This window comes from Biomphalaria glabrata, chromosome 5 (genome assembly GCF_947242115.1).
Source record: "Biomphalaria glabrata chromosome 5, xgBioGlab47.1, whole genome shotgun sequence".
Classification (NCBI taxonomy): Eukaryota; Metazoa; Mollusca; class Gastropoda; family Planorbidae; genus Biomphalaria; species Biomphalaria glabrata.
Genome location: NC_074715.1, coordinates 18,403,741 through 18,415,641, shown reverse-complemented (window position 1 = coordinate 18,415,641; position 11,901 = coordinate 18,403,741). Strand labels below are relative to the sequence as shown.

The window sequence follows — 11,901 nt, the reverse complement described above, 5'->3', positions numbered from 1 at the left end:
TTACACGCATGCCTTTGGATAGCTTCTTTACAAGAAACTACAAAATAATGTTTACAGTTGCTTTCAGATTTACAGATTTGAACAAGACAGGCAGACAACGTAAAGACACCCAATGACGTCACACTGATTTGTACAGTGAATAGTTCATGATTGTCTCCCCCTCCAACTATTTCTCTTCCTTAGTCTACCTGTAGTCTCTTTCTACTTTTGTAGGTAGGCCTACTCCCTCACCTACCTGTAGTCTCTTTCTACTCTTGTAGGTAGGCCTACTCCCTCACCTACCTGTAGTCTCGTTCTACTCTTGTAGGTAGGCCTACTCCCTCACCTACCTATAGTCTCTTTCTACTCTTGTAGGTAGGCCTACTCCCTCACCTACCTGTAGTCTCGTTCTACTCTTGTAGGTAGGCCTACTCCCTCACCTACCTGTAGTCTCTTTCTACTCTTGTAGGTAGGCCTACTCCCTCACCTACCTGTAGTCTCTTTCTACTCTTGTAGGTAGGCCTACTCCCTCACCTACCTGTAGTCTCTTTCTACTCTTGTAGGTAGGCCTACTCCCTCACCTACCTGTAGTCTCTTTCTACTCTTGTAGGTAGGCCTACTCCCTCACCTACCTGTAGTCTCTTTCTACTCTTGTAGGTAGTCCTACTCCCTCACCTACCTGTAGTCTCTTTCTACTCTTGTAGGTAGTCCTACTCCCTCACCTACCTGTAGTCTCTTTCTACTCTTGTAGGTAGGCCTACTCCCTCACCTACCTGTAGTCTCTTTCTACTCTTGTAGGTAGTCCTACTCCCTCACCTACCTGTAGTCTCTTTCTACTCTTGTAGGTAGTCCTACTCCCTCACCTACCTATAGTCTCGTTCTACTCTTGTAGGTAGTCCTACTCCCTCACCTACCTGTAGTCTCTTTCTACTCTTGTAGGTAGGCCTACTCCCTCACCTACCTGTAGTCTCTTTCTACTCTTGTAGGTAGGCCTACTCCCTCACCTACCTGTAGTCTCTTTCTACTCTTGTAGGTAGTCCTACTCCCTCACCTACCTGTAGTCTCTTTCTACTCTTGTAGGTAGTCCTACTCCCTCACCTACCTGTAGTCTCTTTCTACTCTTGTAGGTAGTCCTACTCCCTCACCTACCTGTAGTCTCTTTCTACTCTTGTAGGTAGGCCTACTCCCTCACCTACCTGTAGTCTCTTTCTACTCTTGTAGGTAGGCCTACTCCCTCACCTACCTGTAGTCTCTTTCTACTCTTGTAGGTAGGCCTACTCCCTCACCTACCTGTAGTCTCGTTCTACTCTTGTAGGTAGGCCTACTCCCTCACCTACCTGTAGTCTCTTTCTACTCTTGTAGGTAGGCCTACTCCCTCACCTACCTGTAGTCTCTTTCTACTCTTGTAGGTAGGCCTACTCCCTCACCTACCTGTAGTCTCGTTCTACTCTTGTAGGTAGTCCTACTCCCTCACCTACCTGTAGTCTCGTTCTACTCTTGTAGGTAGTCCTACTCCCTCACCTACCTGTAGTCTCTTTCTACTCTTGTAGGTAGGCCTACTCCCTCACCTACCTGTAGTCTCGTTCTACTCTTGTAGGTAGGCCTACTCCCTCACCTACCTGTAGTCTCGTTCTACTCTTGTAGGTAGGCCTACTCCCTCACCTACCTGTAGTCTCTTTCTACTCTTGTAGGTAGGCCTACTCCCTCACCTACCTGTAGTCTCTTTCTACTCTTGTAGGTAGGCCTACTCCCTCACCTACCTATATCTAGAAATAATTTCTAGATTTTTTTAACCTGTTGTAGATTTAAAAGACATGTTTCTTTAAAAAAGCTTATATCAACGCATTCTATCTGTCAGTCTGTCAGTGTGTCTGTGTGGCCAAAAGTTTGCTCCGGTACCCAATGTTGTTGACCAAGTTTCATGAACAGAAGCGTGCAAGTCCATTTGTATCACGGCGGCAAGTTAATTCCAGGCCATAAAAGGAGTTAGATTGATTGTTTTCAAATGTAGAAAAGATGTAGATGGTAAAAAGCATTTAAAGGACGCGGATATTCATAGGGAGCTGGAACAACAATAGTTAACAAGTTTAATACAATTGTACAATTGTGTATTTCTTAAAGAGTTTCCTAGGTCCAGAATTAAAGCTTTGTATTTATTGTTAAATATAGGTCTGTGGTCTACAGGCTTTAGATTCAATGTAAACAAACAATTCCAAATCAGGAAGAGAAAATGAGATAATCAAAGAATAAAAAAACAAATTCTATACAACAAAGTCTGTCGAGATTTTATGTCGTTTATGCTACAATTTAACAAACATGAAACTAAATATAAAAATATTTTAAACCGTAGAGGGGATTCTTGTCTTCGTCTTTCTCATCCAGAAGCTAGAAATAAAAGACAAGGAAAAGAATTAGTCAGGGATGTAGATTTAAAACTCGAACCTGAAAAGAGTTATGACATTTTTAATCTATTTTTTAACTTTAGATATATCAATAAGGGAACCAGGTGAATACTTACGACAGTTGAGCTCGTCACTCCTGTCACCACAATCATTATCTCCGTCACATTTGAAGACACCAGTTATACAATTACCATTGTTGCATTTAAACTGATTCTCTCCGGAACAGTCGGTGGCTGTTTGAAAGCAAATGATCATAATAAAAAAATGACACATGATCTAAATAAATAGTTGACATGGTGTCGATTTGCTTACGAAACAAATGTCATTATCAAAATCAAATCCAACTGAAAAAACGAATACTTCCTGGTCGTCCCTAAGTAGGTCAACAAATAACTCTAATAAATAAGCGACATTAGTTGTGTCACTGAAAAGGTGATCTTACATATCTTACAGTTTGGACCCTCCCCCCTAAAAAAAAAGAGATTTAAAACTTACTAACAAATCTGGATAGGTATTTCTACTGTTTATCTTATACCCTGTATAAACAATGTCTCATTAGAGCTAATAACAGACACACAAATATAGCAGTGAGATTAAACGAATATTCATATATGACTAGAGTAACACCTTTAGTTAAATCACTAAATTTAGAAAGCCTTCAGGACAGAAGACTCAAAAGTAAAGTAGCAATTATACATAAAACACTGAACCATAATCTTCAAATACAAAAAACAAAATCTAATAAAATACTCAGAAAGACACAAAGATAAAGGCACATTCCTAGTTGCATATGCTAGGACAAATTTGTACAAAAGCTTCCCTCGTGCTATAAGAGCATGGAATGGGTAACGTCTGTATTATATAAGATAAGATAAGAAGATATTGGAGGTCATTGCTTGCTTGTATAAAATATTGACAAAAGTTTAGTTTCAAACTTTATTTAATGCTATATTATAAAATGCTGAACCTCACACATCACTAAGATACTTTAAGATACTTAAGTCAGTTTTGTTATTGTATTTAACACAAGTTGTAATTAAAGTTAAAGTAAGCGAAGGCTTACAAGTAAAGTGTTAAACTGAACTTTGTTTCCATTTGTGCATCCTTCAAGAGCTAGATAGTGTTCTTTTAAAATGTTTACTTCATCTTTGTTGATCAAAGTTTTTTGAAGTGGTAAAGATGAATTCTCTCAGTTCTAAGCCTAAACAAATATCTCCTACAATGCTGTGGAATTAGGATATTGGAAATAGTTGGTGGAAATATCAAGATATACTTTACACACACAATCCAATCCTTAGTTACGATAACAAACTATCATTGTGAGAAAAGCAAAGAAAAATTTCAAGCCATGACTTCAGAATTAGGATTGAAAACGAACTTACGACATCTGGCCTCGTCCGATCCATCCGGGCAATCTTCGTCAGTGTCACAGTACCAGGTGCCAGGAATGCAAGACTTGTCAGCGCAATGGAAGCTGCTGGAGGTACAGGCTGGATAACAAGAAAATTGGATTTGAAGTTCTATAAACATGCATGTTAACCCAATACCCCTAGGCATTGTCTGGACTTCGCAATATGCCGGTAGCATGTATGACAGCTTGGTCAGTTTCCTTATGCTTCGACAATAATAAAATAGTTTATTAAAAAAAAAACTGAATGGATCTTCAAATAAATTATGTAAAAAAAGAAAATGGTTGATGGTTCTCAAAATAACAAAATTATAAATAATAATAATAGTTGATAGGTTTACCACTCATACAGAGGCGGCTTTGAGGGTGAGGCAGGTGGCAACCCCCTAAGCCCTAAGAGGGGCTTTGCGATAAATAGAATCTTTTTTCACTGTCAGCCCTGATATGTCACTCGCTAAGACCCCGTCTAAAATATACCAATACATTAATACACTATTTTCAACATACGTAGTCTACCAATTTAATGTGACGTATGTTACATTTCTAAGGCTTATCTGTTTGACGCATTAAGCGAGCAAATGAGATCGTATTAGAAAGATCGTCTGCTCATCTGAAAGTTCCTGGTACTTTATTTAGGCTTGGAAGAAACGTTTCCCCCTTACGTCAACACTGTCAAGAGGATACGCCTATGTTAAACACATTCTCCAGGAAGGCGTCAGATTAAAACTGGCTTCAATACAGGATGAGGTCATCTCTATTTCATTGACGATAGCAGGACCGACCCTAACAGTTGCGGGGCCGTTTGCGAAACGGATTGCGCGGGGCCCAGTCTGTGAAGGGATGAGGATAATAAGTGAAAATTAAGATTTTGTATTAGAAAATAAATTCTTCTTGGCATTTGTTCCTTCTTTACTCATTTTAAATTTTCCTTATTTCAAAATAACATTGTTGATAGGATCCTTCTTTTTCTAGTTCCTCCTCTGACCCTGATAACTTAAATGAAAGAGTCGACACAAAACTTGACATAGAAATTAAAAACCTTTTAATAAACAGTAAATCTATGCCACAAATCATCCATTTATTGAGCTGTATTCATACTTATACATATGATTAATCACATTAACCCAAACACTATTTAGTAATATTGTGCGTGTTTCTAGAGTAATTAGCTGTATTGTATTTAACTCTGTTGAGACTTACCTTCACGAACTAAATATCTTTTGTCTTTCTTTGCATTCATCACACAGACCAGACACATCAAGACACCAAGTACACAGAGCTTGGACAACATTCTCCATAGATAAGACGTTTGATTAAACATTAAGGAATTCTCTTTTTATATGAACTCTAGTGGTCCACACACAATGGCATCTAAACCTAAAAAGCGGTTCTCAGTTCGTTATATTATATTACATTTAGAGCTCGTCAAGTTTTTTTCAATCTGGTATATCCTTTGTAGATCTAAACAGTATAATATATTATAATATAAAGAGCCCTTGTGTTTATATATGTCGATTTCTTATTTAATAAATTCAATATAAAGTAGTGCAGAACTATCAAGAAATAGAAATTCTTTTAAACAAACCGGCTCTACTTCCACGACCACTACACCGCAGCGAGTTTATAATTTGTTCTAGTCCTCAATGACAAAACAATGGACCTCATTCACCAATCGTAAACAAACAACATTGTGAGTTTCAATTTTTTTCAAGCCACGACCTACTTCTAGACATAAAGTATAAATAGAGCGTATTCAATGTGTGCCATCAAATCTTTCTAGTAAAAGTTCCTCCTTTGTTTGAACCAAAGAAAATAATTAATTAACAATAGTTCATTCACTAGATCTTTAATTGTTTTTGTTCGATTTTTTTTTTGTCAGGTAATAAAATAATTGTGAAAAATGTCCGCTTGATCCGAGATTGGGTGTGGGAGAAATAACGTGTACAAACTTTTAGCAAACAGACAGACAGAGTGAGTTGATAGAATCTTTGTAAATTACACTTCTTGTTGTACATAGTCTCTCTCACACATACACTTTCTCACCATAAAATCTCACACTTTTTGTTTTAAATATACACTATCAGACACAATCTGAATACACACTCACACTATCAGACACAATCTCTCTTACACAATTTTTTAAATACACACACACACTATCAGACACAATCTCTCTTACACAATTTTTTAAATACACACACACACTATCAGACACAATCTCTCTTACACAATTTTTTAAAATACACACACACACACACACTATCAGACACAATCTCTCTTACACAATTTTTTAAAATACACACACACACTATCAGACACAATCTCTCTTACACAATTTTTTAAAATACACACACACACACACTATCAGACACAATCTCTCTTACACAATTTTTTAAAATACACACACACACTATCAGACAGAATTTCTCTTACACAATTTTTTAAAATACACACACACACTATCAGACAGAATTTCTCTTACACAATTTTTTAAAATACACACACACACTATCAGACACAATCTCTCTTACACAATTTTTTTAAATACACACACACACTATCAGACAGAATTTCTCTTACACAATTTTTCTTGCTCTCTTCATGTAATATAGCACACCTCCTCTCTAACATAATCTAACACACCCATAACACACTCGTACACTCTCTCTGACTCAGTCTCCATAACTCACTCTATCTCTAACACACTCTAACCAATACTATTTCTCTCTCTCTCTCTCACTTAATATAACACACTATCACACTGGACCCTAACACACTCTCTCCAAAACTCTCTTAAACACTTTATAAACTCTAACACATAAACACAATCTCTAACACACCCTCCCTCTTATACAAATTTCCCCTCTAGGTACTCATAAAATAATTATTTTAACAAAATATTTCATCACAGAGTATTTTATTAATACTAAAGAAATGGGGACAGTTCAAATCAATGTGATGGTGTCTTGGTGACCCAGACTGCAACACTTGACGCATGAGAAAGTGACTCTAAAAGTACAGGTGTTTTGACACATGCTATCTTCAGGACAATAGAATCTAACTGAATGGTTCAATTTTTGATCACTTCAATATTAATCATCACTGACCTACGACTTGTGATCAATGCTCATTATAATATATCGAGCAACTAAAAAATATCAATTCTAAGGTATATATAATATGAATTTGAAAAATAAAATTGTGTATAGAAATGTACATATTGACTTTGAGATACACAACAGCAGTGTTGTTGTATTTTCTTTTTTGGTTTATTCACTAATTCTAAAAGTTAATATACACATTTACTATTCAAGATGTATCCATCAAAAGACATACAGTGTCTTAATGTAAGATGTAATAATTACTGAATAATTTTCGCTTCTAGTAAATGTAAATATTTACTGCACAGAAATGATCTTCCTTCTTTCTTCTTAGAAAGAGACAACCACTTGAATGGGTGAATAAAGGCCGAAGGATCGTTTCTAAAATATCTCCAAGAAACTGACCTGTAGGACCCCCACAAAAAATATTCCTAGAAGGTGTAAAATTTGGTTCTGTCAATCCAACGTGTATGACAGGCAACGCAATTCAGTCATGCGCCGATGTCTGAAAAACAGTTCCGCGGACATGATGAACTCTCGGCTTATACTATCCGGAACGTAAAAAATATCCGTATTTCCGTTCAGAACGTAATCAGCACCAAGATTTTCAGCGACATTCTTTTAAAGTTCTCTAGAAAAATCAGCAATTTTGTGGCTTCATTACGGATGATGAATTCGAAACAGATTTCATCTCATGGAACACATCGACAATAGCCCTTTGTCCATATTCCTTGTTCCAATGTTCCCAGGCGAAAGACGTCTGAATCTTAAGTAGATGTACTTTCCCTTTATGGTTGTTCACCCGCCCCTGCTGAGCTCTGATAAAGTAGCACGCTACATTTGCAGTGCTGCATGTATTCATGGGCATGCTGTTATGGTTAAGTATTGCGCACTGAAATTGAGACCCACTCTATTGAAGAAGAGGCTCATGATCCGTAAATGGGAAGTTTGCAGATATTTCTTAAAGCATGCATCCATAGAGAACGAAACAGTTGACCTGATTCATTGCTCACTGATGCTGGAATCAACAGAAACATAAACGCCTCTTTATAAAAGATGGCTGGCCCTGTACTTAGAGGTGCAAATGATGGAAACCCTGACACGATTGGTGCTTTTGGAGAGAATAAATGTTTTAGTCCCGTGTTTGACTTGGATCTCTGGATGCAAGTTTTATGATAAAGAAAAAGACCCTGTCTTATCGGCAATGACATAAAATCAGTTACAATAAAATCATACTGGAGCTGGAACACCAGTAGTGAACGTCTGTAATTCAATTGTATTTTACAGTGTGTATATTTTGTAGAAGGGATTCCTAGTTCTAGAATTATGCTTTGTATTTATTTTTAAAGATTCTTCGTTCCTTTCAATGAATAGTTTACATTTGAATCTTCGGCATAATGATGGTGTTTGAGTAATCAGTAATTGTTTAAAGGTAGAAAACTATACTAAATTAGAACATTAGAAACACATTGTCTGATCAGCACAATCTCATCGTAACATGAAGACATCCTCATATCTAGCACAATATCGTTACAGAGATACTCGACAGATGGTGAAGGCATAATAGCCTGTTGTAGAATTATTTTTTTTTTAATGCTGCAAAAAGATTTTTTTCCCTCAGTCTTAAATTATTTATAATTTTAAAAATCAGAATTAATTTTTCAGTCTAATGTCTATAGACTCTAGATTCAATGCAAAGAAACACAATTTCAATACTAAATTAGGAAGAGAAATTAAGATAATAAAAGAATACAAAAATAAATTCTATACAACAAAGTCTATCCAGATTTTATTTCGTTTAAGCTACAATTTAACAAAAATGAAACTATATATACAAATATTCTAAACCATAGAGTTGTTACTTTTCTTAGACTTTCTCATCCAGAATCTAGAAAAAAAAAGACAGTATTATATTATTTATTAAGGAAGTAGTTTTAAAAATCTAACCCTTATTGAGTTATGAAATTTTAAAAGGATATTTATAGATCTATCTTTTAACTCTATGTTTACAAACAGTGAAAATAAATGAACATATTTCTGAACCAGGCAAATATACTTACGACAGTTGAGCTCGTCACTACTGTCCCCACAGTCATTATCTCCGTCACATTTGGAGAAACTAGATATACACTTAGAATTGTTGCATTTAAACTGATCCTCTCCGGAACAGTCGGTCGCTAGTTGAAAGCAAAAGATCATTATAAAAATCACAACCTATATAATATTTAGTTTATAAAACTAAGATCATGAGCTCAAACCCAAGTGAAAATACTAAGATTTTGAGATTCGAATTCTCCCGCTGGTCTATAATTAGGTCAACAAATAACTCTAAATAAATACGTGACATTCGTTGGGGAAAGATAAAGCGATTTTCTTTGTGCACGACACATTAACAATGGGTCACAGAAAAGGTGATCTTTGCATCTCTTTACATTTTGTACCCGAAAAACAAAAAGAGAAATCTAAAATCTACGGAACACATTTGAATAAGTATTACTACTGCTGTACCCTGTATAAAAATGTCACATTTTTAGAGCGAAGCTATTGGAAGTTATGGCTTCCTTGTATAAACTCTTGATAAAACTTTAGTTTTAAATTGTACTGAATGTTTTATAATTACAAAATGCTGAGCCTCACACTTCACTAAGATAATTGAGTCAATTTTTGATTGTATTTAATGCTTGCTGGAATTAAATTTATAGAAAGCGAAGGCTAAAAAATTAAAAATGTAAGTGTTTAACGGAACTTTTCGTTGTTGTTTTTTTTCGTGATCTGCACTAAAGGCTAGCTCGTAAATTATTTATTTATAGAGTCTGTTTAACATTTTCACGATTTTCATTTAACTGATAAAAATTATTTGAGGTCGTAAGGAGGAAACCTTGTTGTCAGCCTAAGCAAATACAGTGGAATTTTCAGACATTGTTGCTGGAATGAGCAAGATGTACTTCACCCCCACATGCCTATTATTTCAAACGATAACAAACTATCACTGTGAGAAAAACGAAGAAACAAATACAAACCGTGACCTCAGAATTATGCTTGAAAACGAACTTACGACATTTTGTTTCGTCCGATCCATCCGGGCAATCTTGGTCAGTGTCACAGTACCAGGTGCCAGGAATGCAAGACTGGTCAGCGCATTGGAAACTGCTGGAGCTACAGACTGGATAACAAAATTGGATTTGAAGTTCTTTAAACATGTATGTTACCCCTAGCAGTTATAGTATGACTGGATTTCGCATTTTGCCGTTAGAATTTATGACAGCTTGGTATTATCTCTATTCCATATCTAGGATCCTTTTCTTTCCAAGCAAACAAGAAAGTCGCCATGTCCTAGGAGCACATTAGTCTGATTCAAATGCCAGAGGGCTAGGCCGTTGTTTTTCAAGAGGTCTTAAGCTTCGAAGTGCTGCCGTGGGCTGCGATATTCTAGTCAGAAGTTCAGGTTTCGTTTGAAACGATATCTTTAAGGTATTTATAATTCAGTACAAGTTGTCATCTCTTGTAGTAATGTATTTTTAAAAACCCTGTTCGCTATTGGTTATAGTGTGCATTTACTGTTTTCGGCGTAGATTTGCATACTATACGCCGCGGAAGTCTAATTGTGCACACCACCGAGTCAGCTAGTTCTTCCTCTGTTTCTGATAACCTTTTTTAAAGCCTTAAAAGCCAAACAACAATTTGACATAGTAATTAGAAACCTTTTCATGAGCAGTAAATCTATATAACAAATCGTAAATTAGCTGTATTAATATTTATCTACATGCTTAACCCAACTACTATTTATTAATGTATCAACAAACAATATAGGTGTACAGTTGATTCACAACATAAATAAAAGACAAAATTCTTTACCATTTCGTCTTATCTAATAGCACAGTGTAAGATTGTGTGCGTGTTTCTAGAGTAATTAGCTGTATTGTATTTAACTCTGTTAAGACTTACTTTCACGAACTAAATATCTTTTGTCTTTCTTTGCATTCATCACACAGACCAGACACATGAAGACACCAAGTAGACACAGCTTGGACAACATTCTCCATAGATAAGACGTTTGATTAATGCATTAGTTCTTTAAACTTTAGTGGTGAACATTGGCATCGGACGGGATATCTGAATCTAAATTCTTAAGCTGATTGCTAAAAAGGCGGTTCTCAGTAGGTTGTACTATATTACATTTAGAGCTTGTCAAGTTTGTTTTTTTATGTGGTTAATCTGGTGTATCCCTTAGTTAATCTAAATATATGCTCCGTTCCCAATTATAATATAAAAAGCATGTATGTTTGTTTACGTGGATTTCTTAGTCAATAAATTCGCTAAAATGAATGTACTGAACAATACAAAAAAAAGTTTAATTCTTTCTGTAAAAACAATAAGAGTGACTTTATGAATTCAATCACAATAAAGTATTTCACAGTTATATTATTTGAAAACTAGTAACTTTAGTTAAACCCGCTCTACTTCCACGACCACTACATCAAAGCCCCTTCTAATAATAACTTGTTTTAGTCCTAAATGACATGACAATTTCTTGGATTCCGAAGATTAAAAACTATTGCGATGTATTACATGATTACGCAAACGCAGTTGCGACCTGAATATATTTTCCCACTCTAACTCAGACAAAGCATTTCTGCGCCTGTTTTCTAGTTGGGAAGGAAGGGGGAGGGGGTGTAAGAAAGAAGACGGTATCCTGTGAAAGTTTCCGTGATTGCTTAATAAATGCATTTTTTTTTTAAATATTGGGTAAGAACTTTCAGTCTAACTGGAAGAGTTAAGCCTCCTCATATATACGTGAACTGCTGGTAACACCAACGTGCCCATGAAAAATAATGTTTTATAGTTCTATTTTGTTACTTTCAATTTTTTAAGCCACGACCTACTTCTATATATAAATTATTAATGGATCTAATTCAACTTATGCTACCAAATCTGTCTAGCAAAAATAAATAATTACAAATAGTTCATTAACTAGTTCGTGAACTGTTTTTCTTGGTTCTTGTTTTGTCAG

The 11,901-nt window shown here is 35.7% G+C and overlaps 1 protein-coding gene across 1 annotated transcript; it reads right to left on the bottom strand.

Moving 5' to 3' along the window:
- Nucleotides 1-2,247: 2,247 nt before the first annotated feature.
- LOC106067428 (low-density lipoprotein receptor-related protein 8-like) lies at nucleotides 2,248-10,997 on the bottom strand. The gene is made up of 6 exons (XM_056031072.1): nucleotides 10,836-10,997; nucleotides 9,946-10,053; nucleotides 8,951-9,067; nucleotides 3,764-3,871; nucleotides 2,498-2,614; nucleotides 2,248-2,364 (listed from the first exon to the last, which is right to left on the bottom strand). Exons 1-6 carry the CDS (start codon nucleotides 10,924-10,926, stop codon nucleotides 2,354-2,356), a joined length of 552 nt encoding a protein of 183 aa, XP_055887047.1. The 5' UTR covers nucleotides 10,927-10,997; the 3' UTR covers nucleotides 2,248-2,353.
- Nucleotides 10,998-11,901: the final 904 nt, after the last annotated feature.

Excerpts from the sequence above, each read along its gene's own strand:
- LOC106067428 (XM_056031072.1), bottom strand. The coding sequence starts at position 10,926 with ATGTTGTCCAAGCTGTGTCTACTTGGTGTCTTCATGTGTCTGGTCTGT. Across the intron at positions 9,068-9,945 it reads ATCGGACGAAACAAAATGTC|CGACCGACTGTTCCGGAGAG; the intron begins GTAAGTTCGTTT and ends GCTTTCAACTAG. Across the intron at positions 2,615-3,763 it reads ATCGGACGAGGCCAGATGTC|CCACCGACTGTTCCGGAGAG; the intron begins GTAAGTTCGTTT and ends GCTTTCAAACAG.